The 24,137-nt window shown below is 35.2% G+C and overlaps 1 protein-coding gene across 5 annotated transcripts in view; it reads left to right on the forward strand.

Moving 5' to 3' along the window:
* triob (trio Rho guanine nucleotide exchange factor b) overlaps window positions 1–8,278 on the forward strand; it is a 279,189-nt gene extending 270,911 nt beyond the window's left edge. For all 5 annotated transcript variants that reach the window (XM_056475711.1, XM_056475713.1, XM_056475712.1 and 2 more), the window contains one exon: window positions 5,990–8,278. In XM_056475711.1, coding sequence (XP_056331686.1) covers window positions 5,990–6,535 — 546 coding nt within the window. In that variant the 3' untranslated portion in view covers window positions 6,536–8,278. The remainder of the gene's footprint in view (window positions 1–5,989) is intronic.
* The last annotated feature ends 15,859 nt before the right edge of the window (window positions 8,279–24,137 follow it).

The following is a 24,137-nucleotide window of genomic DNA, read 5'->3' on the forward strand; positions in this document are numbered from 1 at the left end:
TAATCTTTAAAAACGAACATACTTAAAAGGAAGTTTATATAAAATATTGCTTTTTATGTTTTCGACTGTTAATTATGGAATAATTTAAATAAGTGCAATAAATTTGCGTAAATTCAGAGCTTATTTTATTTTGTCAAATATTTTCAAAAAATTTAATTTCTAGACCTACAGTAAAACAAAAAGTATTGTATTGTATTTCTACAATATATATGCAGTTTTATAGTGATGTCATATAAATTTACGACATAGGACTCTATTTTAACAATCTAAACGCAAAGTCTCAAACATTAAAAGCATGTCCGAATTTACTTTTACTATTTTAAGGACGGAAAAATACAGTTTGCACCCCGGCGCATGGTCTAACAGGGTTGTGCTTATTCTCTTAATGACTTATTGGTGTGTTTTAAGCATATAGTGCATTCAACCAATCAGAGTCTCATCTCACATTACCTTTAAAAGTCAGTTGCGTCGCGCCATGGCGCATTTGCTATTTACCAGTACATGGCAGATTTTGTTACTGGATAAAGTGAACACTAGTGAGAAAAAAGTTAAACAGACCATCTACGCGAGGATAAAGAACGAGCCTCCTCCATTCAGCCACTTTACTTTCTCTTATATTTTACTCTTTACTCTTTTACATTCGTGATTAAAGAAACGGTGGAAACTCACTCCACTGAAGACATTCCTTAGCCAACATATTTAATTTTGTTTGTTAAAAAATAGTAATTTTTGTAACATTTTAATCCTTACATTTTTTTGTCTTATCTAAAGATATTTGTGTATCGCTGTACATCCTGTGTGTATTAAAGCAATGTCTTAGCATTTGGACCCACTGTTTCAGTTCCTCAAAATAGCAATGCTCTAACAATGCGCCTTAACACGTCTTTTTTTTAGACCGGTACACTCATGAGTCCACAGAGTGGACTTGCTGGATTTGCTATTTAAACAACATGGTGCAAAACATGAAAATTACAGTTGCACTGCTCTGAAAATGGCAACAAATCACGACATACACATCTGGTGTCCTTGTTATGCCGAGTGTAAAATAGGGCCCTTAGAATTTGCTGAGACATGTGTGAATGAAATCATCTAAAAACCACCATGTCCTGCAGCTTAAAGCATCATGCAAATTCATTAGTCATGAAAAGTGTGAAATGTGAAGAGTCCAGTTCCAGATAAATTTTATTAAATGGAATTTTTTACTGTTTTCTGCTGTGGAGTGAATTTCCCTGAACATTGTGTTATGAATCAATAGCCACAAAATGTTTTATACTTACTTTTAAAGTTATAGTTCACAAAACTGAAATTTTACTCACTATGTACACACCCTTAAGTGGTTCCAAACCTTTCTAAGTTTATTTTTGTCTTTTGAACACAAAAAAAATATATTTTGAAGAAAGCTGAAAAACTGTAAGCATTACTAGTAAAAAACAACAACAATGGAAGTCAATGGATACAGATTTTCAGTTTTCTTCAAAATATCTTTATATGTGTTTAACAAAAGAAAGAAACTGAAATCAAGGGTGAGTAAATGATGACAATTTTTATTGTTTGGCTGAACTATGACTTTTCATATAAAATAAAGTCAACTTTCATATTTTGTTGAGTGTATTGAATGAACACAACAGTTATTTTAAATTCCGCATGTACTAATTGTAAATAAAAAATTTTACTATTTTTTTTCCAAACTGACTTACTGTATAAATGAGGGCTACAGCAAGTTATTCATCTTATCACATGAGACGTATTGACAGTGCTTTCATTTGTTTTGTAGAACAGGGTAGAGAAAGCAGACACTAAGATATTTTATTTAAAGAGCCAGAACAGGATGCAGAAAAGTTCAGCACATATGATGAAATCGAAACTACTGCAGGACAGTTCCTCACATAAACACAGCAAATATAACAAGGTCTAACTTCTTCTTTCTGACAACTATTTTTATTAATACAAATAAATGCAATAAAAAACAGTTGTGCTAATACTTCCATTTGGTAAATGATTATCATAACATTTGTTAGGCAAACAGAAGTGATTAATAATATGATTTATCAATATATGAAAGAAAGAATAATAAACTTATATTTTTTGTGTCTATGATACACTGCAAATTACCTTTGTTACTGAGCTTTGAACAAATATTTGATAGATTATTTAAAAAAATGTAATTAAAAAATGAATTAAAATGAATTCATATTGAATGATTTTAATGTAAAATATTTATGCATCCACAAAGCCCTTTGTTTTGAGTTTTTGTTCTAGCCATTTGTGATGACTACGTGCATGGTTTTTATTTTAGTAATGGTTTCTATTTCTGTAATCTCACAGCAGAACAACAGCATAAACTACTATGACATTAATGATCTCACAAGCTCATTATGTCCTTTATTCAATGTTAAATGTTACCAGTATGAGTTTGAATACCATTTTACATGCCATACTGAAAGCAGTATCTAAAAGTTTACCTCAGATCTTGAAAATACAATAACTAGCAAACAAAGTTTAAACAACTACAAATCAACAACATCAGTCACTCATCATGTACATTTAATAATATTAATAAGGGAACATATATATACTTACATATAAACTTGTCCATTTCATTAGGAGTGCAGTTCATTATTCTGCCTTAGTCACTACTCACCGTACGTTCACACCGAAAGCGGCGAGTGTGTCAAAGTAGCCAGAAGTCATTCATTTTCAATGAGAGCCGGCGGCGATAAGCGGCGATGAGCAGCGCGGCGCATCTTCGCCGGTGTGGGCGTCGAGGAGAGTTGAAATCGAGTCAACTTTATGGTAATGAGCTATGACGCGGTTAGGCGCTTGAGAGGAGTCCAGAGACCACAGACCTGTGAACTTTAGTTCTGACCACAGTTGTTCCCAAGGGTTTGATTAGGTCGGTCGTCGGATTTCCAATTATTTGCTGTTTTCTTACAGGAACACACATTAAATAAGTTACTGGCGAGTTACTGATGTGCACTAATGTTATATATATTTATCTTTAAAAAAGCGGGAATCTCACGCGACAGTACAGAACAGTATTGCTGCTTCAGGATATTTCAGAAATATGGACACATTGGATAATTAAGTGAAGCAAAACCACACCACATGCAACGTGATCTTCCAATGTTAAATGAATTTGATAAAAAGTACGCAACATTTTCACGCTTGAAAGCATGTTTTTTGCAGGAATGTAACTGATATGCTGCAACGGCCCCTTTAAATACGAGATCAATGTAGCGAATTTTGACGCTTTGGCCGCCGGAGCTAAAGGCAGACAGCGTTGTTAATGTTAAACCTGAAAGCACATGCAAATATTACATATTATGAAGTTTTGACTCAAAACTCAAGTCATCGAGTGACTGAATTAAGTCCTTCTGTGAAATAATGTCTTCTTGCTCATAATAAACATGCAACATATTTCATAATTGTAATAAGCAGTGACAAAGGCATTGCATCATTAAACACTTTATTATCAGGAAAATTATATTGAGAAGATAAACCATATGTTGTCCTGGTCATGTTTTTATTATCTTGACGAATCAAATGAAAGCAGTTTAATCTTCTGTTTATCCTACGCTATAAGGATTTCCCATAGACGGTCATTTCCTGCATTTCCGCGCGGCATATTTGGTTGTTCTGTGTGCCTTTTGTGGGTATTTACTTGTGTTCACATCATGGGCTGGGCGGTTTGGCCTAAAGTCAAATCTTGATTAATTGAACATTTTAACTCCATTACGATTAATAGACTAATTTTAATAATAATAATAAAAAAGGTTTTTGCCCTCATAGTTCACGGACAAGTTTTGTACAGTAAATATGTACTTATTATAAGTGAGAGATTTTTGAATTCAATAATTGAAGGAAACACACACTATCTACTATCTATGAGTATTTATTGAACATCAATTTTGAACAACTGAAATTAAAACACACATTACCTAAAACCAACTATCACTTTTTTCTAATAAAAAAATAAAATAATAGCTTGCACTTTTAGAAACAAAATTTATTATTTTCAATGCTTTCATATTAAAAGTAGAAAATAAGCAGTATCTTTTCTAAATAAAATAACTCTTGTATGTCCTGTAATAGCCTTTAAGGCTGATTTATGCTTTGCCTCGAGTGATTGGCGTGACCCACTGCGCCTGCCTTGCGCATAGTTGTGCATTTATACTTCTGCGTGTGTTGCTCTCCAAGAACACTTCCGAAACGCCAGCTTACGGGTTTTTGTGTTTCTCTGTATTGAGTTTCCTCATGAGTGTTTTGTTTTTTCTGAACGCTACCTTAATGTACAAGTAGCGAAAACTTGCTCATTCAGAGTCGGGAACCAGCAGACATGCAACAACTTTAATCATAAGGTAATGATCTCCCGCAGCTCTCTGCGCCGCCCACACTCGTCACCACTATCAAGCTGAGCAATCACAGAGCTAGCGCTACATGTCGTGGCCAGGGATAGATAGTATTTATGATACATGTATTTCAAATACGCATTTCAAATACAAAATAGTATGTAGTAATTTGTACTTTATTGGGTTTGTGAAAATGGCTTAATATTTTGTATGAAAATACTTTAGTGTCTTGTTTTTTTTTGTTTCAAAATCCTGTAAAATACTTTGCAAGAACTAAACTGAGATTCTTTCAGTTAAAGAAGAAATGAAAAAATGTGAGAGATAACACTGTACAAATAACGGATGGATTGCTGATGTAGATCTCAAAAAATAAGACAAACAACATTAAAAGAAGTCCTACTCTGGCGATACCTACAATTCATTGGTTTCAGATACCAGTAGCTGATCTGCAGATGCACTGTATGAAGACGAAATATGTATGCCTAAAAATGTTTAATAATACTCCAGTCTATACAGACTGGTCAAAAACTCCAGATTCCAGTTACAGGACAGCAGCAGGATGTAGTTGGATGTAGTTTATTTGCAATAACAGCTATTTATTGTACTTTTTAGATATCATATTTTTATGTTGTGGAGTTTTATTTGGTATTTTATTTTAAAATACATTTCAATGTATTTTTGCCCATCCCTGGCCATGGCAACGTGTAGTTACATTTTTTGAGAGGTGCACCCACGACGCGTATTGCAAGCTCTGTAATTGGTCGGCTTGGTAGGGCTAACAAATGTGGGCGGGACAGAGAGCCGCGCAAACTCGTTGGAGCTAGGGTTTACAAGTGACGAGTCCCATGAAGGAGCTCAAGATGGAAACATTTGTTTTGTGTTTACCTTATGATTTAAGTTGTTGCATGTCCGCCAAGTTCCCGCCTCAAAATGAGTGAGTTTGAGCCACTTGTACATTAAGGTATCTTCGGAAAAAACAAAACACCTGCCAAGAAAGTCGACACAGAGGAACATAAAAACCTACTGCCAGCAAGCGTTTCGGAAGTGTTATTGCAGAGCAACACAACAGCACACAGAGGTATAAATGCACAGCAACGCACAAGGCATGCACCGTGGGTTACGCCAATCACTCGATGCAGAAGTATAAACCAGGCTTAAGGCTGCACCGGACCTTATGCGTATGCTCGACACAGAAGAGCTGGGTCACATGACTCCACATGCGGTGAGGAAGTAATCTAAAAAACGACCTGAAAAACTTCACATTATCACATTACCTTATTTTCCTCACATGATGTCCAAGATAATCATAGCTTTTGCTAAATCATAAATGTGATTTTATATCGATTTATCGTTCAATTTATCAGCGTAATTTTTATGCTTCCAAAACTTCCAAAATCCATCGTCAACCTAACCCAAACACCACCATGGAGTTAATGCATGTCTTACAAAGCAGATCGATGTCTTTTTGTAACAAAAATGCTATTTTTTTAATAATAATCTGTAATCACTTACTTCCATCAGCGACCGAATGCACAACTGACGTGTATGACGTATGAGTACCTTATATTTTGATGCTGCCTTTTTCTCTGCAATCACTGTCCATTATCCGACACTTATTATCTGCTTTATGTGTGTTTCAGCCCGAGAATGTATTAATCGAGCAAACATCAGCTAAGCCTCTAGTCAAACTGGCGGACTTTGGCGACGCGGCGCATCTTTCCAACATCCCTTACATCCACCCTCTGCTGGGCAGCCCTGAGTTCTCGGCCCCTGAGCTAGTGTTGGGTGAATCTGCAGCTCTGGCCTCTGACCTCTGGAGTTTAGGTGTATTGGCGTACGTAATGCTCAGTGGCGCGTCTCCGTTTCTGGATGAAAGTGTGGAAGAGACCTGCCTCAACATCTGCCGCATCGACTTCAGCTTCCCAGAGGACTACTTCCATGGTGTGAGTCAGGCGGCGCGGGACTTTATATGCATGTTACTCCAAGGCGAGCCATCCAGACGTCCCTCTGCACAGGTTTGCCTTTACGAGGAGTTCTGGCTACAGCCCGACTCGACCTCCAGCGCAGCTCGCCTCGACACTTCCAGACTTATCTCTTTTATAGAGCGGAGGAAACATCAGAATGATTTACGCCCCGTCGCCAGTTTCCAAGCGTTTCTGCGTAGTCGCCTTCTCAGTCAGACCTGAAAGATACGCTGGAGTGGAAATCCAATTAAGGTATAAATGATATGCTGAAATCTCATCCTTGTTTTAGAGTCATTCTGAAACGGTTCTGGGTCTCTGTTACTGTAACTGCTGCTGACTAAACTCTCTGAAGTCCTTTTTCCACCCCTTCAAAACAATCATTTCAGCTACACGTTCGTTCTCTCTTTCCATGGACGACACTCGCAAGGGGGAAATAAATGTGAATTAATAAGGGGGAATTCGTTTGTTTCGAAGTTTGTTTGTTTATTTCGAAGGTTGTTCCCTGAGCCAGGTTAAGCTTTGTGTTTGGACAGTATTTGAATCAGGTTGTTTCAATGGAGTACTGTAATTTGAATCGCTACATTCAGGAAAGATTACATTTTGTACAAACCATGTATAGAAGCACAGCAAAGATCTTTATCCTGAACGTTTTGGAGAATAAAAGGAAAATAAGCTTATTTAAATATTTAAAGGGAAGTTCAATTGGTTGAATTATTGGTTGGTATTCATCTCCATGTTTAACAAGCATACCGTCATACTGGAATTCAATCGTAACAAACAATACAACAGAATTTAATCAAATAAGCTTATCGTCGTTTCAGTTCACGCCTGTCCATCAGCCTTATGTTGTAAATAAACTGGACCTGCCTTCGTTCATATTTCATTTGCAGTTTTGGAAATGAATGCTTTCTCATTGGCTGATCGTAACCTTCAACTGACCAGTTACAATCGGTTACCGCGCAAATGTGCACTCTTTGTAACTGTGTTGAAATGTGCAATGTTGGGGCTTTTTTGCAGCTATTTCTAATGATTCATGTTAAACTGTTACGTACATGTATCGGCCACTGCGAGTTGAGATATGATGTGTCTGTGGCTCTTTTGATGAGTTCTCCGTGTTCAGTATTTTTTGGGTAAGCTTAAGCCTCATTGGTGAACATCATCTGTGTCTTTGTCGCACCTCCATGATGAATGTGGTTCTTTTTATTGTTATACCAAAGTTAATGCTCATGTACCTAAATGCTTCTTCTCCCTATTTGGTGGTTATAATTTGTAACAATAAGTTATGAATGCAATTCTGACTCCCGACGCGGGAGTTTACATGTACTGATTGTTGATTTATTTATTGTGTCTTGTTCGGTTTTCGCTAATCAAATTTTTCGAAAGTAGTGCTTCGTATCGTCAGATTATTAGACGTTTTCATTTCCATATCTGCTCGTTGTAGCAGTAGTCTGTTAATGTAAGTTTGCATGACTAAATAACTTTGTTTTGTTCCCTTGTTTGTTTTCAGTTCACTTTGTTTTAAATAGAATGAGATGAATCGTTCCCTGTGTACTGTATCTGTTGTACAGGGGGAAAGTACCAATTTTGTTGCCTCTAAATTGTAGGTTTAAAGCTGAAGAGGCAAATTGTGTTTGTCTAATGACCCAAAATTGCATCTCTTGTAACTAAAACACTTAATTTCTAAATTCTAAAGGAGGTAAATTACAAGCTGGGTCAGTTATGTTGATTTGAGTTGTTCATGTTTTATTTAAGTTAGTTTCTCATAATGTATAGCTGTACAGACACATAAAAACTGGACGTAGCGACATTCTGGTTTTTTACATAATGTCATTTTGAATGTTAATTTTGCATGTATATTTCTTTGTACATATACCATACATGTTTGCACATTCTGTGCTGTACATAAGTTACTTTATCCTCAGTTATTTTTTGAGATTAAACATCTGAAACATTTTATTCGTACAACTAGTCTCCACATGTCTCTGATTATATGTGCATAAGGGATCAGATAAACTATATAACAGTAGCATAGTTTGTAGTTTAAGTTTGGTCACACTTTAATTTTACCTATTAACAAACCATTCATTATTAATTTAGCCTTGATAAACTCCAAATACAGTGCATCCGGAAAGTATTCATAGTGCTTCACTTTTTCCACATTTTTTATGTTACAGCCATATTCCAAAATGGATTCAATTCATTTATTTGCTCAAAATTCTACACACAATACCACACAATGACAATGTGAAAAAAAGACTTTTTGAAATTGTTGCAAATTTATTAAAAAATAAAAAACCTGAAAAATCACATGTACCTAAGTATTCACAGCCTTTGCTCAATACTTTGTTGTTGCACCTTTGGCAGTAATTACAGCCTTAAGTCTTTTTGAATATGATGCCACAAGCTTGGCTTTGGGAGTGTTTGCCCATTCCTCTTTGCAGTACCTCTCAAGCTCTATCAGGTTGGATGGGAACCGACGGTGTACAGCCATTTTCAGATCTCTCCAGAGATGTTCAAAAGGATTTAGATCTAGGCTCTGGCTGGGCCACTCAAGGACATTCACCGAGTTGTTGTGAAGCCACTCCATTGATATTTTGGCGGTGTGCTTTTGGTCATTGTCTTGCTGGAAGATGAACCATCACCCCAGTCTGAGGTCAAGCACTCTGAAGCAGGTTTTCATTCAGGATGTCTCTGTACATTGCAGCATTTATCTTTCCCTCTATCCTGAGTAGTCTTCCAGTTCCTGCTGCTGAAAAACATCCCCACAGCATGATGATGGAGGCCACTGTGCTCATTGAAACTTTCAGAGCAGCAGAAATTTTTCTGTAACCTTCCCCAGCCGTGTGACAATCCTGTCTTGGAGGTCTACAGTCAATTCCTTTGTCTTCATGCTTGGTTTGTGCTTTGACATGCACTGTCAACCCTGGGACTTTATATAGACAGGTGTATGCCTTTCAAATCATGTCCAGTTAACTGAATTCACCACAGGTGAACTCCAATTAAGCTGCTGAAACATCTCAAGAATGATCAGTGGAAACAGAATGTACCTGAGCTCAATTTAGAGCTTCACGACAAAGGCTGTGAATACTTCTGTACATGTGATTTTTCAGCTTTTTTCTTTGTAATAAATTTGCAACAATTTCAAAAAATCTTTTTTCACATTGTCATTATGGGGTATTGTGTGTAGAATTTACAGGAAATAAATGAATTTAATCCATTTTGGAATAGGGCTGTAACAAAAAAAAGTGGAAAAAATAAAGCACTATGAATACTTTCTGGATGGACGGTATGCTGCTTAATAATAGTTATTAAACATATCCTCTGTTTTTCCCCCTACTCCTATTTAGATAACAATCTTAATACAGTGTCAACTTATATAAGACAATAAAAAACAAGTCTATACTGCTGTGTTCACACCAGATGTGGCAAAATAAATTGTGCTATTCATGTTTAAATAGATGCGTGAACATGTTGAGTTTACTTGCTTCATTCACGCGTCAAACAACGCCGTTAGACCGTTGACTATTACCATTTTTGAATCCATTAAGCTGATCTCCATTAAGAGCACTTTTAGCTTAGCTTAGCATAGATCATTAAATCGGGTTAGACCATTAGCATCTCACTCAAAAAACTTTTTAAATAATTTTTGAAAATTTTGTATTTTTTACAGGCTGCATAAAATAATTGTGCCTGTGGCAGCCATGATACAGCAACAAAGTAACCACAGAAGTCAAGTTTTAAATTTATGAAATTTTTTTTAGCAAGATGCTAATGGTAGAATTTGATTCAATGATTTATGTTAAGCTAAGATAAAGTTCTCAGACCTGGAGATTGGCTGAATGGATTCCAAAATAGTAAACCTTAACAGTTTAACTCTGGGTGACTTGTAAAATGAGCCTGTTTAATTAATTAGTTAAATAATAAAATCTGCCTTTAATGACGTAATTAATGTTTTGAATGGGATCTGTGATGTAGAATAAGATCCTGCAGATACAGAATAAGTACTAACATCAAACAACTACTGTCTTAACAATAGGCAGGCATGAAAAGGCAGTCAATGGAAAGAATTGGTCTTTAAACTAAAAGGTTAGCATAAGTTTGGTCACATGTTCATCTACACTGATCTGAAGATTAGTATTTTTACATATTTCCTGTATTGCTCTCTTGAGGCTTAATTCAGACCATGTAAAAAGCCATCCAGAGCTACTGAGGAAACAGGCAGGTGTGAAAGTTGCATCTGCAGGTGCTGTGCTCTTTGGTAAGATCTCGAAACAGATAACTGACTAATTAAACCTCCCCGATCTTTATCGCAGTGTGTCTGCATGCAACTGAGCTGCAAATGCATTAGACTGTATGAGAATTGTTTTAAAGATCGAAACAGAAGCCATGCACAGACATCGATTTTAGCCTCGCTAAGAAATAAGTTTATTCATGTGTGCTGCTTTTTTATGTTTTCTAAACACTTGTGTAATTTTAAGAATATATCTTAAGTATACTTGACATAAAAGTGTACTTTCAGGTTAAACACCTATTAAGTTTACTTATTTATAGTAAGTTTATGATACGTTATAGCTCTTAAGTTTGCTTATTTAAGTATTTATATATGTTTACATTTATTTATTATGTATTTATTAGTACAAACAAATGATATACTGTATATGTATACAATAAAGAATTAACAAAAAGTAATCAAAAATGATCAATGATCAAAAAGTCATATAATATAGAAGTCTTCAAGTTTAATGTCCGTTTAATTGATGTAAATTGAAATAACGTGAAAAATTTATTAGAGGCAGCAAATTTTATTGAGTTCCGGTTCCGGTTCACAGAGTAAAAAGCAGTTTAGGGTGTAATTAGACAGACTAATTACTCTAATTAGAAAAATAAGTATAAAATGCCTTACTGTTAATTAAGGAATTTAATTACAGGTGCTTATAATGTGTACTTGATTTAAATACTAATAAATTTAACAATACTGAATAAATTATTTTTGTAAATAATTATTTATTATTATTATTAGCAGAATAATCAAATAATTATTAACTTAAGCTGGAAAAATGTGTTTTTAAGCATTATAAACTTCAAATGCTTTAAAAAAAGAATCATTCTATTTGATAAAATGTTAATTAAAATGCTTAAGTGTAAGTTTTCATTTAAGTTGAAAGAATTAAGACAATAAGTTGAGATTTATAGAGATTTTAATGTATTGAGTGATAATGTAATGACCTTTTTCAAGTAATTTAGCAAGTCTATACTGCTAAAAACTAAAAAATGGACCACTGTGGTTAGTTTGTATTGGCATTGTTATAACATTGTTTTAGTCTTAGATTAGTAGATGCTGTATTCTTATTATCATGTAGGTAGTAAATATATTTATATAGAGTAAAATAACTTTTAACCAAAACGTGCGTGTCACTGTTGTTTACGACACTTGCAGCTTCCGTGGTTGGTTGCCTGATCGTGTGAATATGTGGTTTGTTGTTGTTGTTTTTTTTTTCTTTAGGTGTGAACAGAAGTTTGTTGAATAGAAACTGTGGCTAATGCCTGTGTACAGGCACTCACTCACAGGTCTATGGCAAGCCATTTGACATTTAATCAATAACCTGTACTAGTATCTATTTTCCTGTTACTAGTGCTTTTTTAGATACCAGTATCTTTTCCATTAACTACTAGTACTTATTCATTAGCCACTAGTGCCTATTCTTTAGATACTAGTGCTTTTTCTTTAGCTACTAGTGTCTTTTGTGTAGTTCTTATTCGTTAGATACTAGTACTCATTCATTAGATACTAGTACTCAGTGGAGGATTGAGGCATGGGAAATATGGGCGATCGCCCAGGGCGGCATTTTACGCGGGGGATGGCAAAACAAATTATTCTCTATGTGCAACTCAAACAAAGCAAGGAAACTGACACATGCACACAGCGAACCATTCCCGTGTTTCTCCTGGTGTGAATCCCGGTTGTTTACATGCATCACGATAAAATATGCACCGTCTAAGCAGAGTAACATCCTGCAGGTAGAAGAAGGTTGCTGTGAGTTTTGCTAGTTGACACACTGAAGTTGATATAATATGATGATGATCTTATTTTGACTAAGAAGCAAAAAGGATGGATAATGAGGCAGGGAGGTAAGACTTCATAACATTAATTCTCAGCCTTGAGTCAAATCTAAGATCAACAGATAATTCTCTGTTTTGACAGAGTTGATGTGCTAGTAGTTAATCATTAGGTACTAGTACTTGTTAATTAGACACTAGTATCTAATTAATAAATACTAGTATTTATGTATTAGATATCAGTACTTATTCATTAGATACTGGTATCTATTTAATAGATACTAGTAAATATTAAATAGATACTGGTACCAATTCATTACATACTAGTAACTAAATAGATTCTAGTAGTTTTTCCAGTAGTACTAGTATTTATTTATTAGACACTAGTATTTTAGATAACTATTACTAATAACAATTATCATTTTACTAGTCAGTTCTGCTTTTTTTAATCGTCAATCGTCTTATGTTATGACTAGTCCAAATGGAAGAGTAGAGTTCAATTAACATTTTACTCATTCATTCATTAATTTTCTTTTCGGCTTAGTCCCTTTATTAATCTGGGGTCACCACAACTGAATGAACCGCCAACTTATTCAGCATATGTTTTACGCAGCGGATGCCCTTCCAGCCGCAACCCATCACTGGGAAACCCATACACACATATACTATGGACAATTTAGCCTACCTAATTCTGTACCGCATGTCTTTGGATTGGGGGGAAACCGGAGCACCCAGAGGAAACCCACGCAAACACAAGAAGAACATGCAAACTCCACACATAAACGCCTACTGACCTAGAAAAGGCTCGAACCAGCGACCTTCTTGCTGTGAGGCGACAGCACTACCTACTGCGCCACCTAACATTTTACTAGTAACATTTCAATCAAGTACTAGTATTTAATAACTGCATACTAGTATCTTTTAAATAAGTTTAGTATCTATTTAATAAGTACTCTTATCTAATTTATAAGCACTAGTACCTATTAAATAGATACTAGTATCTACTGAATAAGTACTAGTATCTAATACATTAGTACTAATATCTAATTAATAGGTACTAGTATCTAATGATTAGCACATAATAAATATGTACTAGTCCCAACTGGAATAAATAGTGGTTAAAACTGAATAGTTGATATCTCAATGACCAATCCCATAGAAATCAATGGAGAAAATTTAAATGTATTACTAGAAACAACAGTAGTTACTAGTCACTATTAAAATAAGTACTAGTATCTAATAGATAAGAATTAGTATCTATAGAACTAGTAATAAGTACAAGTACCAATTAGATACTAGTCTCTAATAAATGAGTACTAGTATCTTAATGAATACGTACTAGTATCTATTTATTAGGTACTAGTATCTAATGAATGAGTACTAGTATCTAATACATAAGTACTCTAATGAATGACCACTTGTATCTAAGTACTAGTATCTAATGAATGAGTGCTAGTATCAAATGAATGAGAACTAGTATCTAAGTACTAGTATCTATTTAATAGGTACTAGTATCTAATAAATAAGTACTAGTATCTAATGAATGAGTACTAGAACCTTAATGAATAAGTACTGGTATATTTGAGTACTGGTAAATTTGATCACATCACCTCAGTTTTATCCTCCTTACACTGGCTGCCTGTTAAGTTTCGTATTGAATTCAAAATATTGCTTCTTACCTATAAAGCTTTAAATAATCTAGCTCCTTTTTACCTAACCAATCTTCTGTCTTGCTACAATTCAACTCGCTCTTTATGATCTCAAATCTCAGGGCTTCTGGTAGTACCCAGAATAGCTAAGTCGAGTAAAGGAGGTCGAGCCTTCTCATTTATAGCTCCTAAACTCTGAAATAGCCTTCATGATAACGTACGAGGCTCAGACACACTCTCCCAATTCAAAACTACGTTAAAGGACCTATCTGTTTAGTAAAGCATACACTCAATGCACCACTTAGTGGGTTCCCATACAGGTTCTGCATCTTGTTTAGATACACTATGAACAGTAGCTACGCTTATTATTCTCTTTATTCTCCATTTCCACCTGGGGATGCGCTTCCCGAGGCCCTCAGACTATGCAGAGTCACTGATTCGATCCAAGACCAACGACGAGATGATCCCAAGGTTTCCATATCCTGGACCAGGCTGTATTCTGAGCAGTTACTGTGGTGGTCATGGAGGAGTGGAACATGAGACTGATTCCTGTGACGCTCCAGAGACAGACGAGTCTTCGCTGAGGCCAGCTTCCAGCCTCCGCTGCTGAGACTGCAGCTCTGCACAAGACATTTGGCCAGCGGAGAAATTAAAATGGTCGTGCCCAACTGAGTCTGGTTTCTCTCAAGGTTTTTTTTCTTCACTTTCGCCAATTAGTGAAGTTTTTTTTCCCTTTCCGCTGTCGCCACTGGCTTGCATGGTTCAGGATCTGTAAAGCTGCGCATCGTTGGATTTGCTCTTCAGTGTTTGGACTCTCAGTAGTGATTTTAAACCACACTGAACTGAGCTAAACTGAACTGAATTTAAAACACTAAAAACTGAACTACACTGTTCCAATTTACTATGACCTTTTATGTGAAGCTGCTTTGACAATCTACATTGTATAAGTGCTAAACAAATAAAGGTGAATTGAATTGAATATTTATGAGGTACTAGTATCTAATGAATGAGTACTAGGGGAGAGCGGGACACAAAGTAACACTTTTTGGTATTGGCCAATTATTGAACAAAGTACTGGGGTTAGACAAACCATTTGTTTTTTACCAACAGCACACAAGCCTCTCCTACAAATGAGCACTGGTTGTATGATCGCTGGACTTATGGTTTCTGTGCAGTATTGCCAAAAGTGCCAGGAGTAAAAATGTTACAATTTACCCCTCCAGTGCACTGTAAAAAATAAATCCGTAAAATTTTAGGTAAAAAAACGGCAGCTGTGGTTGCCAGTACTTTACCGCTAAAAATACGGTACACACCGTAAAAGTAATTCCTCATTTTTTCCTTTACCATATTTCATTAATTCATAGAGGTAATATGTCTGTATTTTGAATTACCAACATCTACACATATTTTGTTACACAGTTAGACACGTTAACACAGCCACATGCAAGTGGTGATAAGTTACTTAATGAACCAAAGCTCCTCACAAACAACTTTTCACACAAGCAGTAAAGTGTATCCGTATATAGAAGGTGCTCAGTGTCATTCACACAGCTACTAAACACCAGTATGGTAACACAAATAAAATTTAAGTCATGAAATAAACATTGTTTATCAACATTAGATGTAACCAAAATCTCTAATGTACATAACTACTGGAGAAACAACTAAAAAGATCCATAATAATGTCAACAAAAAGCATAAAAAGTGATGTGCCATACAGGGAACTGGGAAAGTCAATTTATGGTTATTCGCCGTATATATTAAGGAACCACACCGTTAACCAGGTTACGGATTTTTACTGTAGTATTTTTACAGTTTTTTACCGTTGAAATCCCGGCCATTTTTTTTACAGTGTGGGGCAAGTTGTAACAGACAGAGGGTTAGTTGTAACATACTTACAAAGGCAGATTTCATACAGTTAATGTAATTTCTGATTACTTTAAATTGTAGCTATATTTACTTAACTCAATTTCTTTTTTATTCTACATAGCACAGTATGTTTATTTATTTATTTATTTATCTACTGGATAAACACATTTGGATTTATTAGCATTATTATCCATTTATCCATTATTATACAATGCATTTATTTGCATTATTAGCAATAAAACATTTTTTTTCTAATTAAAAAAATATATTTTCTATTAAAAAACATTTTTATATAAAAAGTTCTCAACATTACACTTAAATTCAAAAATTATTTTGTTAGTTTGATTGGTGTCCAACAGTGTGTGGCTTAATTGTAACACCCTGTTACAACTAACCCTGCTGTGTTGTGTTTTCTTCAAAACTGGCTAGTCACTGTGTGTTTTTACACCTTTCAAAATGGTTTCATCTTTTAGCCTAGAAAACGGTAATCACAGCAATATAAGATTTTATGTTCATACTTTCCCAGATTTTCTTTAAATAATATATATATATATATATATATATATATATATATATATATATATATATATATATATATATATATATATATATATATATATATATATATATACTTTTTTTTTTTTTTGAGTATAATAAAAAATACTTTTATGCTGCAAAAATGGTTTCTCCTGTGTTTCTCATCCAAATTTCGCCAAACTTTTTCAATAATTGGCAGGAAAACGTCTGTGGTGAAAACCTTGGAAGCATGGTTAACCCTGAGCAAATACTTTAAAACTCAGTTTTACATTTTACCCCGCATTACTCTGTGCCCCGCTGTTCCCTATATCTAATGAATGAGTACTAGTACCTAATAAATAAGTACTAGTATCTTAATGAATAAGTACTAGTATCTAATGAATGAGTACTAGTATCTAATGAATAAGTACTAGTAACTTTACAAAAGACACTAGTAGCTAAAGAAAAAGCACTAACTTATGAATAAGTACTAGTAGTTAATGAAAAAGATAAAAAAAAAAAAGCACTAGTAACAGGAAAATACTAGTACGGGTTATTGATTAAATGTCAAAACGGCTTGCCATATAGGCTACGGTCTGCTCCTTTTGTGAGACCCACCACAGTTTATCATGACATCTATGTTCAAATAATTTTAGTAGATGCTCCAAGCTTCAAGGTACGAGATAGCATAACTAACCGAAAAAGCTGAAGTGATCTCGATTACCCTTTAGAAAATAAAACTTGAACTTCCACAAACTATGAATTCCCCTTTTTATACAGCTTTCTAAGAAGTCGTGAACATAGTTTCCATGACTCATTTTTGTCTTCTGTTTGACATTAAGGTTTAAAATAAGTTTATAAATTGGTAAGAAAGAGTTAGGTGTGATGAATTTCGCACAACAAACATCTTTGGGCACCACAAGGAGGCGCCCATTGATTAAAACAAGACGTGATTTATTCATCTCGTCTGCTTCTTTGTAACCCTGTATAAAATGTTAATTTATACGAGTTAATCTGGGCCTATTTGTGGTTTGTAACTGTGGTCGTGATTTGATCAGATATATTGTTGATTCACTGATAAATTGAGTGATATAACGTACAAATACCTTGGTTCTTCTCTGAAACGCAGTTGTTGATGCGACCAGCTGTAGGAGCACAGGTTTCTCCAAGTAACCTACTAATTCAGTCGATATTTAAAAGGTAAGTCTTTTCCTTGTGATCTGAATTTAAATACATTACTGAAAAGAATTAAAAAAAAGATTTGAAGTATTATATTCTCTTTTTAAAATGTTATTGTGTGCATTCACAGCAACCATTGGGTTTAATATGTGTAATAGGCTATGTAACAGCCCTTTGGTTTGTCTATATTTTACCCAAAATCGAGTTCTTTGCCTTTTTAGAGACTACATTCAGACATACAAAAAAAGCCTTTTTGTGGTGTGAAGTGAAGCCACTTCCACTTAGGCAAGAAAAAAAAAAAAAACAGAACTGTCTGTGTTATTTAAATAACATGATTAATCACTCAAGCAAACTTCCTTATTTATATAGAGCAAAAATAATAGGACATCGCATTTCTCAGGAGACGGTTGATTTGCAAATGAAAATTTGTCTATTTGCAATTGAAAATGATTGTGTACCTATTTAGTAAGTCCAATTAAGACAACAGGTGTAATGTTGTATTTTGCATTATTTATTATGACATATATATTTATAATAATACATATAATTTTGGTTAATATTTGAAAGAAACATTTTATTAAAATCACGTGAATTAATATATTTCTATTTATGCAGATATAAGAAATTCAGAATGCATGTACATTTCTTGTAACTTTAGTGTTCAATTCATCTGCTTTCAACATGCATTTACATGTGACCTAAAGGCTGCCACTGTGGCAATTCTTTTTATACAAAATGACAGCAAAGAAAATCACCTCAGTATTGAGGAAGCAAAGCATTACCCAACAGTTCTTATATTTTTACACCTAAGTGTATTTAGGAAACAATTAATTGTAGTGCATTGATCTGTCTATACAATGTCCAGTTCTTGCTTAAGTATCATTAAAGCCTTACACCTCACCCTTAACAAATTTTATTTTTCATTAAATAGCTGCGTTCTAGTACTTTAAAAAAGTGTACATTAGAAAGGTCTTGCTCTATGTTATTGAGAAAAGCTTGCGTGCACTTTAGTTTGATGCGGTGGTTCTTAATTCCGGTCCTCAAACATAGCTCCCTTCCCACAACTCGTCAACACCCCACCCCCACCCCCTGGCTCATTTAGTATGTCTTCCTAATTTCACATCATCAACTTGTTTACAAATAGAGAGATACGTGAGCCTGTTTTTTCAAATAAGAGATAGACGTACAAAATATGTGTAGTCGGGCAGAGGGGGTGGGGGTGCTTGAGGAGATTAGAATTGAGAACCACTGGTTTAATAGTAAGAAACTAATTTCTAATGTGGAGTGAGATCCTAAATTATGTTAATTATGTAAATTAGCCAAATAATTGTATTATTTGTATTACTCTTATTTTTTCATGAATATGTTTAATGAATTAAACTCTGCTGATAATCAATCCATTAATGTTTCAAACTACTTTTACTATGTAGGATCACACAGGAATGTTTTAATCCAGAAAGAGAGAAATTACAAGCCTTTACTATACTATGCGGCATAAGAAACAAAGCAGTTATGATGTGACTCCTTGTCCCCTGAAGGAGAAAATGAAGATGCTATGACAGTGTGAGATTTTGCCTTGTACACCAGTCGTTTTAAATTGTATAGGGCCAATGGAATATAGTCAATGAAAGCAAGGCAACTCACATAGGGGTATTTAAAATGTCTGCATGCGGTCACTCATTCAGGTTTGTACTGAGAAGCCAAAACAGCACTCAGAATTCAGCTGGGGGTTTATGGATTGTGGTCAGTGAGACATAACGTCTCTGTTTCCTGCTTCAGGAAACAAGGGTTTTCTTTCAGGGGTGCGTTTAATGCAACAGGGGTGACATAACTTATTACTGAAGTATCATAGTATGATGCTTCGTTTGGAAAAAGAACGATGCAGTGACGAGTGTTTCCCCAAAACCATTATTTGAATTAACGTAAAATGTCCATAATGATGCTCTAAAAGGGGTGGAGTAATAACTTATTTAGAGAAAATCCTCATAACCGTTTTACACACACATGCATTTAAAAAAATCCAATATTAGTTTTGGTAAAACATGCACTTGTTTTCCATATTAATTGAAATATATGTAAGTGGTACTTTGGTCTTTGTTTCCTTTACAATTATTATTGAGCATATTCCATATTATATGCTAAAACATAAAAACCACTTAGCTAACACGTATTCTAATATCATATATATAAATCATAATAATCGTTAGGCTAATGGTTGTAATTTACAGTAGGCCATTTATTAAGAAAAGAAAAAAATACTGCTTAATAATAATTATTATTATTATTAATTTATTACTACTGTTATTATTATTATTATTAAATAGGATATTACTTACTTATTTTTTTAAAGTATACATTTACAATTTGACACATTCAAACCACTGCAGAAATGTTCAAATCAACAGGCCCATGTCATATACAGTACAGATACATCTCTTAATAAATAATCTACTATAAAATAAAAGCATGAACATATTCAAACATATTCAAAATGTCATAAATGTTTTCAAAGTGCACTGCAACGGGAGCGCAATTGTCAATATGACGTTCATCTAAACTGAACTGTAAAAATACTTTGAAAGCAATATACACCTAAGAGAAGTGACTTTAATTTTTTTTAATCATTCCAAGTTTAAATGTTGAAATGTTCTAAATGAATAGGGCATAGGGGGGATAACTGGGAATAGAACACAACCAGGAACTTTGCTTCTTACTACAGGTATAGAGGTGTAGTTGCAAGCATACAATTTTGAGACGCAGTTTGCGAATGTTCAAAGGAACGATGCATTTGGGAAACGCCAAATCAATGGACTATGTTTGTAATGACAGAACTTAGGACCTTAGTAGGCTAAGGATGATTTTCAGAAATGCACCCCAGATCAGGAACTCCAATGCCAGAATGGCTACATTAAGGGTCCAGGAACGCCACCTCTGGCTATACCTGATCAATATGCATGACGTCGACAAAGCTCGCTTTTTTGGCGCACCCATATCCCAGACTGACCTGTTCAACGACACCGTCAGGGACCTTACCCAGGAGTTCTTGGTGGTGAAAGACTATTCAAGTGTGATGGGGCAGGTCATCTACCTGCAGGCTTAGAAAACTGCTCCTCATGGTTCTATCCACTTTAGCAGCTCCTCGCCAAGGATACCCAACTGCAACTGCTCTGACATGCGCCACCTCCAGAGCTCACTCCACCGGCTAAGCAGCAGCATCAAGCCCCTCACAGTTGGTGCCCCTGTCCCAGGACACTGTTAAGTCCGGTAAGCGGACCACAAAGCATCCCTAAGACGGGCCACCTGGAGAAAAGGAAAACTGCACCGGTGGAGGGCTGAGAGAAACAACATCCCACTGCTGACCAAATGCCCTCTCTCCGGGTGTGACAGCCCAAGCGCTGCCTGTTTGGGGCACAATGCCTTCCAGCTGGCAGCTTTGGTGCACTTCGCCACAGGCTATGGGTTCCTTTCTCTCACCCTGGGAGGAAAATAATCTTGAGCCAATCTTTTATTTTCAGCTCTTCCTTAGGACACGCCACTTCCTGGGATGAGCACTCCCACCCTATGTTGCACCACTTTGGGTGCATCAGCAATTGCTCCACTGATGCCACTCTGGCTCTGCCAGCCTCAGGCTCTGCCAGCCTCAGGCTGTGCCAGCGCTGCCCAACTCGTTGCAGTGGCTCATTTGGACAATCAGACCAAATGGCCCCCCAAGTTCAGGGGTGTATATTTCATAGTAGTAAAGCTTGCGACCACCAGTCTTGCGTGAGGAAATAGCTGTTCTTTTTGTTGCAGAGATGAAGAGCAAATTTTACACCCTGTACTTCATCATGCTCAAAAAGTGCAGTGGGTTATGATGCACAGTTAGATACACAATCTCAATAAACACTTGATGCTTGCTGTCAACTAGGCTACATAATTTAAGGGCATTCATTATGACATTGATAGGATCTATTGTTGTCAAACTTGTGTTTTCTTTTTTAATATGTAGTCTTTATTTTCTTTCAAATCTGTAATACCCCTATTATTCCTCATCACCGGTAAAATAACCAGCCTTTGTATTTAATGTATTTGTGGCCACTTTTACTTATTAAACACACCCTCACCTAACCTCGCCACGAGGGAGATAGAGAATGAAGGCTCATCAGCACTGAGGAAAAATTAGATGCTCAAGACATATTTTTAAAAATAATGACTTATATTACTAATATAGCAAATATGCCTAAATGACCGAGGTTTGTGATACAACAATTTACAGTGGCGCATTAATTAAATTCTTATTTTCCATGAAGCCATCCACTCACATAGATGTCTAAGACAGGCTCAAAAAATATATATACTTCACATATACAATTTTTCTTTTTGAAATAAATTTGTTTGGTATAATTTGTATCTTATTTTTAATGTATGTTTTGTTGGTCAGTTATCTACAACAAAAAAAGAACAATGAATAACAGAGGTCAAGTGCTTCAAAACAAGTCTGCTGTATAAGCTTCAGTGCCAAAACACAAATTGGTTTGTTAAAATAATTGTATAAATGTCATTAAAGTGAATAATTAATCGTTTCAGAGAAGCAAAACATTTTTTGTGTTAATGTCAAAAAATCATTCTTTACCCCTGTCAGTTTCAGTTTCAATCACCTATTCGCAGCACTGAAAGTATTCCCAGATTACCTCTGAACAAACTCGGTAGGAATGACGAGTAAACTCAGAAAATTGTGAGATGATGGTTGCGTGATTTTTAAAATGAGGGTATGCATATTTGTGGCAGTCTTTCAAGATAGAATCGCTTAAAACATCTTAATATTTTAGAGAAAGTAGCTAAAGTTTGCATAACCAACTATTGATCTTATCCACCCGCAACCCACCCATAATTAAACTACATGTAGCCTACTTTTTGATTACCTGACTCGGGGATTAACGGCAGGACTATAACGAATATAACAAAAAACGCAAATAACGCAATATAACAAATAACAGGGTTTTAAGAGTCCCCAATATGCAATGTCAAGAGAGTTAATGTACACTGCATACACTTGATTATGTAATGTGTGAAATCGTGAATGCGTGTCAGCGCAAGGATAACTTATCCTTTAAATGTCCATGCTTAATCTTCAATCGATCAGGTCTGTCGATTTACAGGGTTATCAACAATGTGTGTATACTTTTGGCTTGGAATAGCCTTCTGTTAAAAATGTTTGTGTTCATCCTTGCTACATGCAAAAAATGACACCTCCTTTCACTTTCATTAAAACCAAATCTAAGAAGTATTGGAATCGGTACTCGGTATTGGCGAGTACACAAATTAAAACAACTCGTACTCGTGACGGTTTGTAAAAAATTGGTATCGTTTTACCCCTAGTTTTAATGCAACTGGGCAATTTTTTCGAAGTAACCTTTGTTTTGCCCCTACTGTTTTTCAGGCAAGCCAGCACTGACTGGGTGCATTGGGTGGCATGACACAGTGTTACACTCTTAAAACAGATGTGTTAAAAACAACACAAACAGTGTTATTTCCTAACATACCAATGTGTCTAGTTAAAGACAACACATTTGCTGTTATTTTAACTCATTAATTAATTTTCCTCTGGCTTAATCTCTATTTAAGATGTTGCCACAGTGGAATGAACTGACAACTATTCCAGCATTTGTTTTACACAGCGGATGCCCTTCCAGCCACAACCCAGTATTGGGAAACACTCATACATGCTCAAACACAGTATGTGAATACACAGGTATGTATCTATTTAGTGAAAAGCAGCTAAATAAAATTTGTTTGTGAAGCACCTACGGAAAGTTCCACAATGCTCTTGTGACATAGGCACTACTTCAATGCACATAGACTAAATAATTCACAAAGACAACATATATTGTGAGAGTTTCTAAGAATACAAAAACTTAAAATATCTGACATGTAGCTAAGCATCCAAGTCCTTCACAGATAGAAAAGAGGCAACTTCTTACTTAACATTTTATAATGAAGTAAACAGCAATCTGACTGGATGATTACACTTAGGCATCGTTTACACTGCCAGTTAAATGTGACCCAATTCCGATTTTTTGCTTAGATCGGATCTGTTCTATGACCGTGTAAACATGAAAAAAAAAAAAAAAACTGCATGTATTCAGATATTCAGAGATCGTTTTCAGGCCTCCTTCACAGAGATGTATAAAGTACTAGAGACCCAGACTTAAGTAAAAGTACAAGTACTCTATCAAAAAATGACTTGAGTAGAAGTAAAATTGCTCTTTAAGCACCATACTTAAGTGGAAGTACTAAAGTATTCAACATTTTTTGTACTTAAGTATTGCAAGTAGTTTATTTCAAAATTTACTACTCAAATAAAGTAAAAGTACAAGTATTGTGTAATGTAGTTATTAAAGAATGCAGTCAAAAGACATCATATTGTTTTGTTTATTTTAAATCTCTTTTTGGGGGGCACGTCATTAAGCAGAACGAAAAGAAACATGACTTTCATGATTTTCTCACGCTTGAACCACAGATCTGACAGATTATAACAGCTTTAACACACACCTTTCAAAGTTGTGTGTCACAAA

The sequence above is a fragment of the Danio aesculapii genome, chromosome 16 (assembly GCF_903798145.1).
Source record: "Danio aesculapii chromosome 16, fDanAes4.1, whole genome shotgun sequence".
NCBI lineage: Eukaryota > Metazoa > Chordata > Actinopteri > Cypriniformes > Danionidae > Danio > Danio aesculapii.